This window comes from Actinia tenebrosa, unplaced genomic scaffold, assembly GCF_029948245.1.
Source record: "Actinia tenebrosa isolate PJP-AT-01 unplaced genomic scaffold, QUT_ActTen_1.0 PGA_scaffold12__29_contigs__length_12842862, whole genome shotgun sequence".
Classification (NCBI taxonomy): domain Eukaryota; kingdom Metazoa; phylum Cnidaria; class Anthozoa; order Actiniaria; family Actiniidae; genus Actinia; species Actinia tenebrosa.
In genome coordinates, this window is record NW_028292572.1 from 448,812 (window position 1) to 467,657 (window position 18,846).

The 18,846-nt window shown below is 34.7% G+C and overlaps 2 protein-coding genes across 2 annotated transcripts; both read right to left on the minus strand.

Annotated features, from left to right (window-relative positions):
• Positions 1–1,537: 1,537 nt before the first annotated feature.
• On the minus strand, positions 1,538–11,775 carry LOC116303528 (acid-sensing ion channel 1B). Its single transcript, XM_031713084.2, has 6 exons — positions 10,698–11,775; positions 6,782–6,929; positions 6,060–6,122; positions 4,763–4,946; positions 3,950–4,041; positions 1,538–3,070 (listed from the first exon to the last, which is right to left on the minus strand). The coding sequence occupies exons 1-6, from the start codon at positions 11,550–11,552 to the stop codon at positions 2,934–2,936; spliced, it is 1,479 nt and encodes a 492-aa protein (XP_031568944.1). The 5' UTR covers positions 11,553–11,775; the 3' UTR covers positions 1,538–2,933.
• A 2,967-nt stretch (positions 11,776–14,742) lies between these two features.
• On the minus strand, positions 14,743–18,497 carry LOC116303523 (uncharacterized). Its single transcript, XM_031713079.2, has one exon. The coding sequence runs from the start codon at positions 18,486–18,488 to the stop codon at positions 16,761–16,763; it is 1,728 nt and encodes a 575-aa protein (XP_031568939.1). The 5' UTR covers positions 18,489–18,497; the 3' UTR covers positions 14,743–16,760.
• Between the last annotated feature and the right edge of the window lie 349 nt (positions 18,498–18,846).

An 18,846-nucleotide genomic window follows, 5' to 3' on the forward strand; every position in this document is an offset into this window, starting at 1 on the left:
GGGATTAAAAAGTAACGTTATTGGAACTAAATTGATGGATTAACAATGTTTTTAAAAGTCTGCTTTTTGAAACGCAGTTTAAGAAAGTATAAATACCTATACAAGAATAAATATCAATTTAATACCCTTTTCGGAACCTTATTTAATATTTCATTTCGAGGAGTTTGAATCAAAAGTGCAGTTTTCGGATTCATTCTTGTAAATGAAATAGAAAGGAAGATTAAAAGAGACAATAATACCGTGACGAGCATATGTTAAAATATGGCCTCAATGAGCCTCTTGAGAGGAGGAAGAAGGCATTTGACTACCAATACCGGAATTGAGCTTGTTGTAGAAAATAATGATGCTACTGTGCAAATCCATATATCCGTACCAACTAAATAGTACAAAATAGCACCAATAAAACAATTGGAATAAAATAGATGTGTTTAGTGTCATTTAGTTTTTGTGCTATTCCACGGATATATGGTTTGCACTTCAATGGCCCATAAGTTGTTTGTTACTTTATGCTGTTCTACTTTTGGCACGGGATTGCTAGTGGTGGAGACGTCGAAAATATGTTTGTGTGTGTGTGCTGGGAGGGGAATGTGACAGGTGGACCCTTTCCACAAGTATCGTTTATACGAGGCTAACATGGAAATACAAAAGAAATCACACCTCTTTCGATGGAATTTATGGCATTTCTTTTGTATTTTCATTTTAGCATTTTAAGAAAATTTTAAGAAGGTCCATTACATTAAAAAATTTGCCATTTCTTTTTAAACAAATAAAAATATGCGTTATGTTGCCAACCAATTTTTTAATGATGATGATGATGATAAGTGAAGGTGGGTGTGTTAATAGTGATGATTCAGATCATCTTATAACTTGTCAGTATATGTAGGTTTGATCACTTTATAATACTATGAAGCATTTACGCTTTTAAAATTGAAGATTACGTAGGTGAAATTCAGCAAAACTCCAGCAATACCCAAAGCCTTTGTTTGACCTAGTTTTAGAATCTAAGACTTTTGTATCCTGCTCTTTGTAGCGCTTTTTGGGTCAATATTTTAGTTTTCGCTGGTTATAGAGTTTAGATCGCGGGTCTAAAACACAAAATTGGTAAAACACAATTATATGCAAGGCAACTGTCAAGTTATTCGTATCTGAGCAATTTGTTTTCGGGTCAGTGGATTCTGGCTTTAATTTCAACTTATCCCCTATTGAACCCCCTCTCTACTCAAACATGTTAGCGGGCTCGAGGGTGAAACACATTACCACAGAGGAGATATACGACGCAATAACACCGTACTCGGTTTTGACTTACTCTAAGGAAGGGAGGGAACTCGGGATAAAGGTATCGGGTAGCACTGCTCGTCGTATCTCTTAGGGGTAAAAATCAGCTATAACACTAATTAAATTTATCTTGATTTATATTTTTAAAACAGTTGAATAATAAATGTCGGCTCATTTGAATCTACCCTTTTTATCTTGCAACCTTTTTTCGACAATTATTCTATTTTTACTTTGTGTATTTACAAGAAAATTGCAAGAGAGATTCATAACTACCGTTTTATTAAACGTGTTGAAAGAATCGTTAATACATACAAAAACGTTATCAGTATTTATAGAACATGTTATAGCTTGTCTCATAAGAAAAGAACTTAGTTAGAAATCCCAGCTATATGATATGTAGTACGTCAGAAGACTTAAGGTGACTGGCTACTTGGAAAGAGCATTATTTAAACTACTGTTACAAAAAAAATAATACAATCTTTGACGTTTTTTCCCGTGCAAAATTTTAGGGTTTTGCCCTATTAAAGTTCAAAATGTGGCTTCAATAAATATGAAATGTTGAAGGTTATTCAGCGGTTTTGGTATGTGCGCAAATCGTGGGCCCAAATCGAACGTTGATCTAAAGTAGGCAGTCACCTTAAGTGCTTTGGAGCGAGGGATGTGGCTTTACAATTCATGAGGGTTAGCCATAGGCTTAGAAGAAGATGCTGAGGCTATTAATTAACAAAAAATTAATTAACGCTAAATTAAATAGAAGCTAAAGGAGGACCATTATTTTTTTAATGAAGATTTCTTTTTTTCAAGCAAGGCGTAAAGTTAAAAAGTAGCTCACCTAAGGTAATAGGGTGACCGTAGTAATAGGGATACCATGGTCCTTGTTTTTTCCCCCTAGGGAACGCTAAAAACAAAAGAGCTAGTCCTAACAGTAGGGTCACCCTAACTTTATGTAAACGAACTTAATAGGTAGGGCCAAGATAGCTTTCAAGAAATTGCTAAACATTCCGGCACGTTACTTCTCTCAATTAAAAACACATACTAGTACCATATTATGTTATTGTGTGAAAAAGAACAGAATCGTCCAATTGCATTTCTTAAGTCACAGCTAACGTTTAAAGTTTTATTCACGTAGGGACGCCAAATATTACCGAATTTTAAAAAGACAAAGAAGAAAGTTCGTCGTCTTCATACAAACTTCTATTTCATTCCTCAGCAGTATTCTTAACAATGTTATCTTTTTCATATCTAAGATATTCCGCCCCTTTTTAAGTTGAGTACATAATGTAAATAAGGGTTTTAGTGATGTGGCGGTGTACTATTTAAGTTTGCATCTCATAAAGTTACCGCCCTTTGATAAGTTTCTAAAGATAGAATTGTATATTACAAGATGTTTAGGACTGTGGGAAATCCTTCTATCTTTTTTTCAGCTGGAATTACTACACAACTGAATTATCTTCATGCTCAGTAGTGATTGGGCTATTGCGCTTGCAAAAGACGCTCCTTTTCCATGTTGACGGTCCGACATTTTGCTTCATTGAGGTCATCGTGTAGAGGCAGAGAGTAGAGTTTGACTGGCGGCGTTGTCAGCGACTTCTTTTTATAGAAAGTTATCCACTAATAGAAAACCTCTGATATCTTTATAAACCTAACAACAGTTTTTGCTATTTTCTTTTCGATGATCTATTCTTTGCTTTTCCTTTAAGCCAAAAATATACCCACATAATGAAAAGGTCAGTAACTTCTAACAAAGTGATGACACTTGCTCCTAAGACAAGTCCTAACTGACCACCCACGTCACCTGTAGAAAAGAGAGAAATAATAAAGAAAATTAGATTAACATTATTCCCCTCTGTCTCAGTAATTATGGAGATATTTATACCGCACATCGAAGACTCGCGGCTCGATAAATATTCTACCGATAATCACTTGCCTTTGGCGAATAATTGTTAAATAACACTTAGGGTACAAATATCGCAGGAGAAATGAATAAATAAATAATAATAACAATAAAAGAATGAACAAAGAACAAAACAAAACAATACGAACAAAAAAAGAAATGGGTTAATGAGGGGCTGACCACAGATCCAATACAAACGTCAGCCAAATGATGTCACAAAAATCACGCCATAATCACCATCATCATCACAATATCATCTAATCATGTTATCAGATATCACAAACAACATAACCATCATCATCATCACAATATCATCTGATCATGTTATCAGATATCACAAACAACAACCATCATCACAATATCATCTGATCATGTTATCAGATATCACATGTCTGTTTGTTAAAACGACTATCGCAAGCAACATAACCACCATTATCATCGTATATCATCTTATCATGTTATCGACTATCACAAGCAACATAACCCGGCACCATTATCATCTGCAGCAACTTGCAATATCTTTTTAAAGAGAATAACCAGCATTATCATTATCACCAGCACAACCATCATTATCATTATCTCTACAATCACCATCTTCAGCACCTGTTAATTTCCTGCTTGAGCTTTCCGCTCCAAAGCTCAACACATAAACTCCTGGCTACTATGCAAAAACGGATACCATTTTCAGTGTAACGTTAAAACATTTTTTAATCTCAAATATGAATAATCAAATTTTAAAATGGAGATATTTGTCGTACAATACTATAAATTTTCCCTTACCTACAAGTCTATAAAAACCATACGACGGTTTCTGTTCAATGATGTCAAGACGCAGCTCATCAAAATACAGTGACACTACTACATAGTTCTCCCTTTAAATAAGAATTTTGATATAAAGGAAAAGGTTAGTATGATGGATTTACTTAGGATTAGTGGCTAGTCTTGTTCTACGATTTCAGACCACTTTTCATTCCCTTGCGTATTTTTTCATTGTCTGCTAGTTATGTCCATTTATACACTCAAAGTCCTTGTCAGGTTCAAAAACATATGACACAGAAGCTGAGACTAAGATAGTACATTCTAATCGAAATACTTTAATTAGATGTATCTAAAAATAAAACTTGTGGAATGTTTGAAATATAAATTGCTGCAATGACAGAAAGAAGGGAGGCTTTTATGACAGGTTTCAAACGGAACTGTGTATCTCAAACGAATACATCAGTTGGAAATTATGTCATTTCCAAGGATACCTTTCGATTCAAGCTTCTGCCTTCTATATTTTGAATCACACAATGATTTTGCACTTGAGTGTATGTAAATCAATGCCATTAAAAAAAGAGTGCATTTTCCTATTTCACAACACTCACTCACATGTTGATTTTTACGGAGGAAGGACAACGGAAAACCAGGAAAACACCCTCGAGGCAGTGGAGAGAACAACACATCAAACGAACTCAACTCACGTAAGATCCAGTCTGAGCCGTCGCTCGAACCTGGACCACAGCGGTGAGGGGCGAGCGTTAAACCACTACACCGCCCATGTTTCCCTACCTCTATATATTAATGGATCATTTCATTGGCACTATTACTTACATGATATAATCCATAATTCCCTTAGTGTCGTTAGGAATATTTTGAGGACGGGTTAGATACGAATGCTTTTGCTTTAGGGGAAGAAGTTTATGTGGCATAAACAAAGCTGACGAGAGTTTAGCGTCGTACATGGTTTTCGAACAGTCTTCCGGACATATGTAAGAGCTTCTTCCATCGAAACGCTCTGTGAACAATAAAAAGCATTGATAAATAGTTTGTAAGACTTCTGGGACTGGAGGAAGTAGTGATTGAAGGAGAAGGGGGGATCTAAAGAAAAGATCCTTGCTGAAATTAACCATAGTTAGGCTGCGCTCATAATGTATGGCAGGAGGGGGGAGGGGGAGGTGAAAATTTGAAATATCCAGAATAATTCTTAACACCCCCCTTAAAGTCATACATAATAGATATAATATATGCATTATGAAAAAAGATCAAGCCCGAAATTGCATAGATTAAATGAATCATTTATTAGGGAATGCTTCTGTCATTAACCGAAAGACCATTAAGTATATAGGTAAAGTTCACAATCTCAAAGTATAAGGCAAATATCTGTAGAGTTTAGAAATTTAAAATGCGCTAGAAAAAATACAAATCCTTCTCATTTCAATATCATTTTAGATAGAGCTCTAAACAGAGCTCTAAATCGTTCAATTAAAAATATTAGCATGCTCTTTCAAATGCTGGATGTAATGGACTTCAGGAATATATATAAAAAAAGATATTCCTTTTGAATGCCTTTTTGCATAAGGTCCATAATTCATTCCCCTGGAAGAAATGTTCTCTGCTTCAGCATGATGCATATCGCATGATTTCAAGGAAAATAGGGCACCACGTATGTGTTGATAATTTGGGTGAAAAATATTATTCATCGTGGAAAAGTGATAAATGATACTTATTCATTTATCTCACAATTGAGGGTCATTTGTAGAGGACCGCGACGTTTTGACTGCAAACTGCTAGTCTTCATTAGGCGATGGTGTAGACTGGATGGTGTGTCTCTTATATACCGCTCGTCGGACTATCTGCGTCGTGATTGAAGAACATAAGAACATGAACCGACCGTCCAATCACGACGCAGATAGTCCGATAAACGGTATATAAGAGACACACCATCCAGTCTACACCATCGCCTAATGAAGACTAGCAGTTTGCAGTGGAAACGTCGCGGTCCTCTACAAATGACCCTCAATCGTAAGACAAATGAATAAGCATCATTTATAAAATATAATATTGTATACAAAACTCTAAATAAAAATAATAGTACTTAGAAAATCCTAATAATAAGGCAATATATTACCCCACGAAGGCCAAACGCATTCCAGAGTAGCATTCACTGAGCACGTAGAGGCATTTGGAACTTCTGAAAAACAAAATAACCCAAGAAACTAAAATTGATGATTGATTCAAAATAAGCCGTATTAAAAATTTGTGTTATGGCATTTGCTTTATAGTCGTTCAAGTTTATCAATAACTGCGCAAAATCTTGAATCTGCCGTCGCCAGGAAGGATGTTGTCAATCAAGACGTTTCTCTTACTTTCCAAAAGCAAGTGTCTCGTTGAAATCTTTATGTTGATTTTCATTACTATGGAAACGATTTGATAGGCGTCCATAAACATTGCCATTGTACGTTTTGAAGGATAAAAGCCGATTTTGTTCCGGTCGTTAAAAGGATTTCGCGCGTGCTGTTGAAAATAAGTGTAATCCGATAAAAAAAACTGTTGTTTTCTATATTTTATGTTTAACAATTATTCGCTGAAAGCAAAGTAGGTATCGGTGGAAAATATTTTGAGCCGAAAGTCTTCACGCCTTAGCCCGAAGGGAATAACTGTTAAATAATCATCAATGAAATTTCCATTTTGTTCTTTACCGTCAAAAGTGATATCGTCACATGTAAAGATTCTCCATGATATCTTCACATGTGAATATTACACCATTTGTAAGAATTCTTTGTAATAGAATTAAATAGAAAAAATGCACTAAAATTGTATTTTATCAGAATTATGTGAGAAAGCACTTACCAGGCATAAACCAACTTCTACAGTTACATCTTTCAATGACGTGATCCGTCAGCATTTCTAGGTAGCAGTTACTACGCGAATAATCCTTAAAATACTTGAGAGATTTTCCTCCACAGTTGGTGATATAAGGATATGGCAGATTCTTCTCCTGTTAGAAGAAAAAAGAATAGTATCTATTTATTTTCGGTAATTACTGTTGAGTGAGTGTGTAGGGTGATTAAAAAAAGGTAAAGTTAGGTGGCCGTTGAATAATTGAGGCCTTTTTTAACACCTTGGAAAATTATTTACATGTCTCTCTCTCATTGCAAGCTCACCGTTCGTCTCGCTCCGATGCAAAGGCATAGCTACCTTTCAAGATGGCGCAGGGAACTGTGAAGGGGACCTCCGTCCCCCGACCCCCGTGAAAGGGCTGAGAATTTAAGATTTATGTGGTGTTAAATTTAGCACTGTTCTCGGTCGGCGGAGAAAAACTTGCGCATACTGTTAAAATTAGTGAAGTTGTTGCCGCTACAATTGCTAAATCTTTTGAAAGATAATATGGAAAATGCTGATGACACTGATAGTGATGTCGATAATGATTATGAGGAAAATGTTGATGATGACGTTGATTGTGATGGTGATGATGATGATACTGTTGATGATGATGGTAATGGTGATGATGATGATGAGGTTTATGTTGATGATGTTGATATGCTGGTCAGTTTGTGATGATGATCACGATAATGACGTTGGTAAAGCTCTAAACGTTTAGCTATGCCTCGTATTACCATGCTGGTTTTCCACGTGGTAACTATGAGGGCTAAAATTCTTTGGAAATTATACTCTTTTATCGTCTAAGCGTTGAATATACAGTGATAAAACTTCTTAGTGAAACTTCTAATATTATATTATTTAACACAAAATAGCTTCAAGTTACTTAAAAAAATCCATATTCACTTTTTAAATTATTGCTACTAATCATTAAAATACTAGTATTATAATAATAGACTGCATACCATATATCCACGAAAAATTGTAAGAAATTGCTCAGATTTGCACGAATTAGAAAGTTCAGTAGACCACAGTAGACCTACAAAACTGTGCACTAATTTGTACAATTTTGTTAGTTAACCTTTTCATGGATGTATAGTATGCACTCCTATAGCAAAACTTGACTAATGTTGTGATAGAAAAAAGTATAAAAACAAACAAACAAAAACACTGTCGCCATAAGCCGATCCAAAACAGCCTGACTTTGATATAATTATTTTTTTCGGAAGCTATTAAAATTTGTGTTTTTTTAGGTTGACTCCAAATAATATGTTAATTAGTACAATTATCTCTACTAAGCTTTAAATACAGAACCCGAAATTTTATTATCTCACGTGTGGGAGATTTGTAGATTACTGGTGTTTAGGGGTTCATTTATTTGTATGTGGATTAAGAGGATTGTTCTGACAACAGCTTGATACAGTAATTAACTGTACTTGAATCGTTTCTCAATGATCAGAGAACTTGCTGGAAAGCTTCTTTTCTTTTTTAACAAATAACACAATCTCTTGAAAATAAATATTATTTTTAGCTTAGGAAGGCTTTTCCTCCCAATGTGTTGAAATTAAATATGCCGTGTCTATAGTCTTTGGAACCAATTAAAGCTTGGAAAAGGCAATTAAAAAAGTTAATTATATTCAGTTTTCGGCTAATAACTGCTTTCTTAGACTTCAAAACCGCTCTTATTGCAATAAACGTCGCACTTATGCTTCAAAAGAAAAAGCATTTTTTGTTAAATAGTAGTTTGTGATATGGCAACCTTGTATCCCAAACTACCCACATGATACTTAACCCACATTAACCATTTTTTATCCCCGAAATTAGTCTTGGGATAAGTTGGGGTAAATATACCAATAGAAGTGTCATAGAAAAACAGCTTGATACTTCAGTTATGATGATAAAAATTCTATAAATAAGGCAATCCGCTTTTTGGTGGTTTCACACAAGTTGTATCACACATATTTTAATTTTGGAATAAGACATACAGTGCGAGCACCTGACTGCTTTGGAGTCGCATTTCTTTTAACTTTATAGGTTATACTTATCTGGGGGGAAAGGAATTCGATGTAATTAAGAAAAATACTTTCTTAATAGCCTTCAATGACTTTCTTTGCCTTCATGCACTTACGAACTGAACAGCTTTCGTCTTACTTTCACTGAATATAGATATTTCGAAATCTATGAGTCAACAGAGGCGTAAGGTTATTTAATGAATTGCTGTTGAAAATTATCCTGTAAAGTATTCAAATGAATTAAAATTCGTTACACAATCGAAATTAAGTCTGTAAATTGTAATCTTATGTGTTTTTCAACACACTACAATTTAACATTCAAAATTTATTTTCATTGGTATAAAAAAATCTTTCAATTTCATACTTCAAAAAGGTACTTGATTTGAAGATAGCTTTCAACGTCTTACTTTAAAAAGATACTTGATTTGAAGATACGATTAAACAATAAAGGTGACGGCTATCCTACACGAAGCAAGAAGTAGCAGACTTTCGTTATCAGTTGAAAAGATAGCTTACGATATGAAACAATTTGTCTCGAAGCCCATCAGAAACGGCACCATCACTCGACCCTGCCAAAGTCGGCGATGGCGGTCCAAAAGAATTAAGCGGTCCAAAAGGATTAGCAATCCTTCTTGCTCATAACAAATTATCCAACATAATTTATGACATACTTTTTTGTGCTGAAAATTCTGTAGAATAATTGTTGTGGTTTTGTGTTTTTGATTAAATGGTTTAATTCGAAGAAAACTTATTAAGGCATACTTCAAATCAAGTGACATCTATAACTCCGCTATAAAGCCACCAAAGGTGTCGGTTTATTTAAGCTTGTCTATCGCAACGAACCAATATATGAAACTACCAGGGAATTAAAAAAATCTAACAAAGATATCACTGAAAAAACAAAAGTACTAAAGAAAGCGAATAATTAATAGATGCTTAAGGCTTACTATGGTTATTTATTATTTATGAAATCATGGCGTTTAGAATTTGCCTTCAAACCGCGCTGAGTTATCAATGAACTAGAATAAATGAAAATCTCATCTAAAATCTCCCAATCTTATCTAAAACAAGATATTTGAGTTCAAAAGAGGCAGAAATTGTGGCGCACCGATTTGAAAAAAGCTCTAATAACAATGCAGGAAAACACTTTGTTTACATGGACGGTGGGAAAGCATTGTTAAACAAGAAGCTCCCCTACTTAGTCTAGTAATTGCCTGGAGAAAATTACACTATACACAAGAGATGGCCGATTACTACAACTAAAGTCTTTGAATTTTACGACAAGAAATCAAAACAAAATATTATATGTTTCACTGAAGAATTTCAGAAATTTTTTTTGCACGCTTGGCACAAATGAGATTGCAAAGTGACGAACGAATGAAACTCAGGGCATCTATTGATTGGCTTTTTCTTCATTTTTCAATTAGTCTAAAATTACAAAAACTATAAAATAAATGTTTATTTTCCAGATTTAATTCTTCAAATGTATAATTAATTTTTATTTTGAACAGAAAAATAAGGGTATTCTGGAAAATTTGGATTGCCAATCCGGATTTGTTCTATTAAAAGTCATAGCGTATTTTGCGATAGCCTGCTAAGCGATGGCGTTTTCTTTGACCGCGGAGTTTACAATAACAAAGAAATTAAAACATATAAAGTTTCTCACAATCACAATTACATAAAAATCGTACTACAGTTATTCATGTTCATCAAAACTTCGAGATAATACAAAAAAAAATCTCTTGTGATTTAACAATTCAAATTGGAACCCTACTACGTAAAATTATTCAATCAATACTGCAAAGATACAATATTTAGACAACACTAGATTGTTGGATTGATAATCTTGAGTTTTCTTGGAGAGTACCACTTACCTTCGCTAGATGTACGTCTACGTAGGTTACATAACCAGGAGAGACTCGAAATCCCTCTCTCGTTAGCGGTAAGTCATTTTGTTGATGAAGAATAAACCTGAACCCACTTTCTCTAACATCGTTGTCTGGTGGTTGTTGGACGTTGAGTATGAATTCTAAACCGAATTTTGGACCAACATTATCACCATAAATTACAGATTTATTTTTACCCGAATTAAAGGTGAAACAAGTTTGTCCCTCTGAAGAATAAAATACATCGAAATCATCAATTGTAAAGACTGAAGGGCGTTTATATCCGTGCCTTAAAGCACAGTACAATAACGTGTTGTTTAACTGCTTTAAGGATGCTTTAATGATGTTCGACATTTGACTGGCATTGCTTGATAGCAGTGATTTTCGAACATCGTTGAAATCACACACAGTTATAGCTGGAAATGGTAATTTCTTAGGATACTCTATCGTTGACATCGTAGTGAAAGGATACTGGTAGTATTGATACAGACTTGTTTTTACCTCCTTGAAGAAGAATCCGCCGGCAGCTGCAAGTATACTTAGCCAGAGAATCTTTCGTAATATAGACTTGGTATCAAAAACATAATGAAATCCATGTAAAGTGCAGTGCGATATGTAATAATTAGTTACTTCTCGTATCTTTCTTCTCCCGTAATCTTCTTTTGTTTTAGTTTCTACAACGTTTTCGTCCGGTGATCGCTGTTTTATCTGTTCATAATTCGAGACTCGACCATTGTGGTTTGATGGTAGCAAGATTTCTTCTCGTTCAACAGAAATATCACTATCTGATCGGATGTCTTCCACTGGAGACTTGGCCATAGAACAGCATTTACGGCAGGGCATAGTATGATACGATCAGGCATTCAACCAACAATTTTAGCATTACAAAGACCTTTCATACACAGTATAAGATACGGCATAGAATAAAGAAAATTTCTACGATTTTCCCATAAGTTGATCATGCTATAATCTTGAGCATTTCGAGGAAAATCTCATTGCTTACATAGGTCCAAACGAGTTTTTCTTAGGAAATATCGTTATGTACCATAGTTGTCGTTTGCTGCTGTTGGCGACTTTTTCAATAATAGTCCTTTCTGCACCTGTCATAGTTATTATTCATACGCGGGCGAACTACGACATGAATACCCATGACAACCAATCAGAACACAACGATGCTGTATAACTTGATTATGCCAATTGTCCCTAACAGTGAAAATCCCTGGCTAGATCCATATAAACTATGTTAATGCTATCTTACCCCGATGAATTCTGTTTTGTGTGTGTGTGTGTGTGTGTGTCCTGCAAATCTGATCTTCGAAGCGGCTTCTTTCGTACTCTGAAGTGTTTTTCTTCAACTACTCAAATGTGCACTTCGGCCCCATGTATAATTAGAAAAAAAAATTGAGTAATAAAATCAGGGATTTCTAATTGGAATTATGATGTGAAAATCACTCTGATCCATTTGTGGCAATTCTACGATTTATTCCTTTATTAAATTGAGCTGCTAAATTTTTTTTTTTCCGAATCGTTAAAGGACTTTCCAATATTTACGTCTCGAAGTTCAATGATTCATATCTGCCATCCCCTTATTTTACACTTTCCGCAATTCCGGACGGCGAAGACTCTACTACATATTAGATCTAGATAGATTTATTTTGTTTCTATCAAAAGTTTATAGCGGATTAAAAAAAAAAAAAAAAAAAAAGAATAAGAAAAATGTTGTTAAAAATATTATAAATGAAATCTTATACATAATAAATGACATTACTCGATAGGATCAACGAAGTTGACCATTCCCATCAGAGGGCTGATGTCAACCTGTCATTCATGATGAAAACAACTTAAAATAAGGCGACCCTCTTCTCATATAATTGGTTGGAAGTCAACTTAAGTGCCCATAAATGTATTTGTAAACAAAATTTTACTTGGAACATGAAGCGGTTTTGAAGAACATACACATATTTCTATTCCAATTATCGTAGCGGGTAGGTTATCAGTTTGAATCTTGAGAAGAATCGGAACGCCTGGTGTGCTAGAATAAACTGTTGGTGATATCCCAATAGATAGTTATATTGACATATCTCACCTAATTGCTTTGCTTGTAAAAACCTCCAATGATAAAATATTTGAAACAAAAAATATTGGCAAGATGCATTCCCATCTCCGCTTCCCTCCTCTCGAACGCTAAACTGATCAACTCAAATTACTTCGTGACAAATAAATGTTAGGGATTTTCTATGACTCGACTGAATTTCCGTGTGCATTTCTCTCTCTTTTCAATCTTTACTTTTACATTTAAAAAAAATGAATAGTCATCTAGAGCTGTATCGACCTTATATCCCGAAAGTTAACAGAGTAGAACATAGTTTTAAGTCTTTCTTTTTAATATTGATCCAATACTTATACATTTCATGTATTTTATGCAGATATTTTTTATTTCATTTTCTTTATTGCTTTGATTCGTGCTAATATGTCTTCGGCTATTGCATGTTGATTCAATAGAACGCAACGGGAGGCTGTTTAAGCGATCAATCTTGCATTTATTCTACCTATTTTAATACTAATATTTAGATCACGCTTCTTCAAGAGCATTTGACTGCGATTTAGAAAGCCATTATAAAGAGAAATCGAGGAAGAAGAAAAAGATTGCACAATGAGTCTAAAAACTCAGTGATATAAGCGGAACTCGCACGTGATCATGACTCATTCGTTTTATAATTTCATAACCTTTTTGCAAAAGCGGACCTTTACTCTAACGCACGTTAGTTCTATTTTAAAATCTGACTGCAGGTTAGATCGGTTGATAATTTAAAATACTTTTAATGAATTTGCTTTGTGGATTTCCTATCAGTCACATCATGAGATATAATGATTACATCATTTGTGTACAAATTTGACATTATAGGTTTCTTACAAACTTGTTTGAAATAAAAAATGGATTTTTTGGTTGCTAGTCAATGTTTAATGTAAGGGGAAAGAGGTTTTCACACTTGCAGATTCTTGATAGAAAAAGACACCTTCAAAGGCGTTTCTCATAACGTAATTTAATTGCAAATGCTAAATAAACCATTCGAACCTTCATCTAAATGCAACTTGCTAACCAAATGTGTTGAGAATCGCATGTATTTTACATGAATATTCAACGATTTCTAATGGTTTTAATTTAATTTGCGGATTAGCTTCGAGTTCCGCTAAAATAATGTTCAAGTTCTGCGGTTTTTGGAAATATTATTTTGCTAAGGTTATTGCTGTAGGATTTAGAGGGACGAAAATTTAATAACTATATGAAAAATTCATTTTTCTCGCATTAAACTTTGTATTATGAGGTAAACAGAGTTTCTGCTTACTAGCCGCTAGAGTTAATCCTCAATATTACTTAAACCACAATAAATACTACACAATACTATAGATCTATATTAAAGTTTACTTGCAAATGATTTCAAAAATCCAAAGAGGATCAAAACTGAGTTAAAACCTCTGTATCAATAAATAATCACTAGCAAGAAAGTGGGATATACCTAATAAATAAAATTAATTAGAAATTAGATTAGAAAAAAATGAGTTATGAAAATCCAGAGTGTTGATTGGCTTTCTGGTCGTTCCTTCGTTCACCTTGGAACTAAATAGAATTTAAGCTTGTTTAAATAAGAAGTTTCTGGAAAATCTGTATATATATTCTTTTATTTTTTGTGTTCATTTATTTATTTCTACGGAAGCAGATTCATATATCACTTTCAAAATGGCAATGCGTTTTGATATGGAACTAAACTAAAAACCACACAGTATGGTAGGAAATACTGTCATTATTTATTTGAACCATCAGCAATATTGCTCGTTTCTTTCTTTCTATTTTTTATTACTTTTTAATTTCCCGATTCTCTTAATCCATCCATCCCTCCCTCCCTCCCTCCCTCCCTCCCTCCCTCCCTCCCTCCCTCCCTCCCTCCCTCCCTCCCTCCCTCCATCCATCCATCCATCCATTTAAATATCATCTGCCATCCCCGACTAACCAATCCACCTACCAACCATTTATCTCACATTTAATATCTTATTCCATCAACCATTACATGCATTTCATCTTATTAAAATCCCACAGGAAGCCCAAGCAAAGTAGCCAAGGTCCTTATGTACTTTATTCAGTTGTCACAAAGGAATGTATATGGATTTATTAGTATATCGTACTTATATTATAATAAGAAATTAAAAAAGATTATGCAATCATTGTTGCAGTTATATTCTTAGATCTTGGAATGACCTATTTCATAGGCTTATCACTTATCGCCTATTGAGCCTATCGCCGGCGCCAAATGGACTAACTGTCTTGGAGTGGGCTTCAAATCGTGTGCAAGAGACAAAGAACACAAGAAGAACACCCATGCAAAACGTGACAAGCTAACTGCGTAACTTTAGATATATATTTACGATATACAAATCCTATACATTCCTTTTTAAAGTGCTTATAAGCCTTTACACAATATTTTCAGAATTGATTCTTTAGATAGTGGATAGTTGATTGTGAAAATATTTCGTCATTTGAATGTTGGGTCTTTAAGATACGAAGGTTTATATTCCCAATATGTTAATGACTATGACGTAACATAAGGGATCATTTAGTATACAACACTGCACTCGTTCTGGAATACAGTATTTCAAAAGCATCACCTTTTTACTCGTTCTTACAAATTTGTTTTCAAAAAATGTCCAGCGTTCAATATTAAAAGTTGCCACAAAATAACTCAAATCCATTAATCTACAGTTATACAAAATAAAAAAAAACTTTAGAATCGTGGTGTTTACGACCTGGGTAATACGACTGGTGTCTGGGATTTAAACTTTCTTCTATTATTCGAGCAAATTATCTAAATGATTACCAATATTCAGTGAAACACATTGTTGTCCCTCATAAAATATACAAGCATCGAGTTCGAACTATGTCTTTTTAAATAGTTATTGCACGGCAATGAATTGGTGATAATTTTTTAACTGGAGTAGAATTGCTTTGGAGTTTTTTTAAGTACAAAAACCCTAGGTCCCCAGGAAATCCCAAGATACTTTGCAAAAACTAGCCTGCAGTAAACGAAGTCTTTAAACAGAGTTGAGGCTGCGAGGTAAAAAATGATATTATCAGTTCTGGCAGAGAAACTTAATCTGTGGATTAGAAACAAAAGAAACGATCAAGCTTAAGAATAACGATCAAGCTTAAGTTTGATTATTGAATTTTTTAATGAGAAAGAAGCTACACATCTACATCTCCGTTTATTATGACAAGTCGAATCTCTGATGTTGTCACTAATATCTTGAGCCCTCTATATTTTCATGAGCAACTGCCTAATTAAATAATCATGAGAATGGTTGCCTATTATTACTCAATTTTTCTTTATGACTACTAAAGACTATCGCAGTGATAGCTGAATAATTATAATTTCTATAAAATTTTATAAATGTTATCTTTGACTAAATATAGACTGCAAATGTGCGCCCATTTATTCCCCCCAAAAGAACGGGTAAAGTAGCTATTCTTAACGTTGTTAGTTCCTTCAGCTACGTGCCTGGTATTCCAGGAAGCACACGCTGCGGTCTTTGACCACCTCTCTCCATCAGTGCTAACCTCTATATTCCTAAAAGAGTTTAGAGGCTTTGCACCATCACGTGACGGCAGCCATGTTAGATAGCAGGAAAAATGCAATCGTTTTACATAATAAAGAATTCAATTCGCAATCGAGAGCAAAGGAATTTTATTGTTTTGCCATCAAACCACAGGCAGTCCAAGCTATATTATGGGCGGCGGCACGTGATGGTGCAAAAATTCTATAGTCCAAAGCTGGAAAATAAGAAGACGAAGTATTTGGACGTTTAACAAGTAACTTCCTTTCGCAACTTTTCATTTGATTAATTTTTTTTTCTATTTTTAGTTAAGATATCTATTCTCCTATACCAAAGGTAACTAGCTAGCGCTACTGCTTTTGACATTTTTATAATGAAACTAGATCCATTGTTTTGTCCTTCAAATTGAGCTGCTCTGGGAATTAATGCAATGGCTAAATATCAGCATCATTGAGAGGATCGAACTTGCTTGCTTAGCGATGGAAGAAAATCTAGCAATAATTTATGAAACGAAGAAGGCCGATCAACATAGCATTCCTTTGTAGCATTAGCAATGGTGAACATCCTTCTTATTTTGAGATGTTCCAGGTTGTCCAGTGATGCCCAGTTGAGCATCGATGTATCTTCATTCCCCAATACAACCAGAGCTGGTAAGTCTAGATTTTCATAGAAATGCCGGCTGTATTTGCCCGTGTCTGTGGGGGCGATGGCCACAAATCCGCCAATCATATACGGATGTGACATGATTAGTGGCATGACGTACTCACCACTTTTTGATGGTGTCACAATTACTGGCTTCTCCAGACCAAGATATCCAAGTAACTGAATCATGTAGTCAATAATCTCGTTTCTTGAATAAGGGATTTTTGATTTCTTGGAGCGTCCGTAACCAGGAAGATCAATAGCTATATTACGGTAACCGGATTCGGCAAGGGCTTGCATTGTTCCAATATTAACCCACACTGAAGATGTGAACATTGACGGATGTAACAGAAGAACTGATGTTTTGCGATTCCTAATGTTGTAGCCTGGCTTAAGCTTCGCTTCACGAAAAAAGGTTTGATCCAAAACATAACCTTCTTTGTAATCAAGTTTGAAGTTGGTTTTTAGGTTAGTTAGCATTTTCTTATTGGGATGAATGGATTTGTGTTGCTGTCGCTTGTCACTGTGTCCTTCTTTATGTAAGGATGATTTGTGGCGAATGTCGTCTTTAGATAAAAAAGATTTCTTTTTGGATCTGCGATATTTTTTGGTCAAAGGATGCCTTTTTCTCTTAACCTTGCTTCCTATCTTAAGAATGTTTTGGCCATTTGTTTTACCTCGTCGTCTACCCTTTTGTTTTCTTAAAGTTACGATAGAACTTCCTCTTTTGCTATCCATGAGGGTTCGACTACTGCTTCGTACGTCTTGGGGCAGAGTGGCATTACTTTTTGCAAGGTCTTCAAAAGTTTCCGATAAATTAGAATTGTACTTACTCGTCACATTATAAACTTCGTTGTTAAAAGATTCTGATATATTTAACATCAATCTCTCCCTGCTTTGCAGTACAAACTCTGTTTCTTTATAGTCGTTGCCTTTTTTTTTCAAGATGTTTGAAACATTGCCAACAAGTCGATTGATATATGTTATTTCTGAATCTCCATTTTCTTTGATTCCGTTTTCTTCAACGTTATCCCCTGCCATATCCATTGTTTTGAACGTGTTGTTAGTGTACATAAACTCATTCAAGTCGTTTTCTTTTATCCTTTTTTCATTCAACGAAGTCTCATTGTCTGCGCTGTCGTCGGTCACATCTGTAACGTTCATCTCCTGCTGTCTCGAAAATTCATCCAGTTTCTCAAAAAACTCTTTTTTTGCCTTCTCTTCTGATTCTGTGTTCGGCGGCAGAAGGTTCATTTCATTTGTGTTTTTTCTTTGTTTGTCCCTTTGTTGAATTGACGTTTCTTGGGTTGTTCTTGCTTTGATTTTCGTAGTTTCCATTGACAAATTTTCCACGTAAACTTCTTCTTTGTCAAAATGTTTGCTACTTGAAACGGCATTCGAAATGGGCTTTACAGAATACTCATGGTGGTAAAAATATCTATAAAAACTGTACCCAAAGATGACCAGAACTGTTAAAAGAAGGACAAGAATAGTTTTGAGATTCATTGCGAACCTGAAGCGGTAAATTCTCATTGTTCTAGCTTTGCGAACAAAGTCTTTTGAATAAAATAAATGTATTCACGCCCGCCAAGCAACCTGAACTTCACTGAAAGAATTTTGAAAGTGGAATTATTGTTTGCGCTAGGCTGCGATTTCATTTACATTTTAAGCATTTTGAGCTTTAATTTATCAGAGAGAAGAAAACCGAAAAAATATTGAATTTATAAAATAAAAGCCAAAGAAAACCCACTCACACTGCGAATTCCGAGTCCAAAAGACCATCTCGGGATTTCAGAGGTGATAGCCATGTGTTCTACTACTACAGGCCAACCCTTGATTCTCTAAAACAATTGAAAAAATTGGAAAAAAGATATCTACAGCATTTATAGTA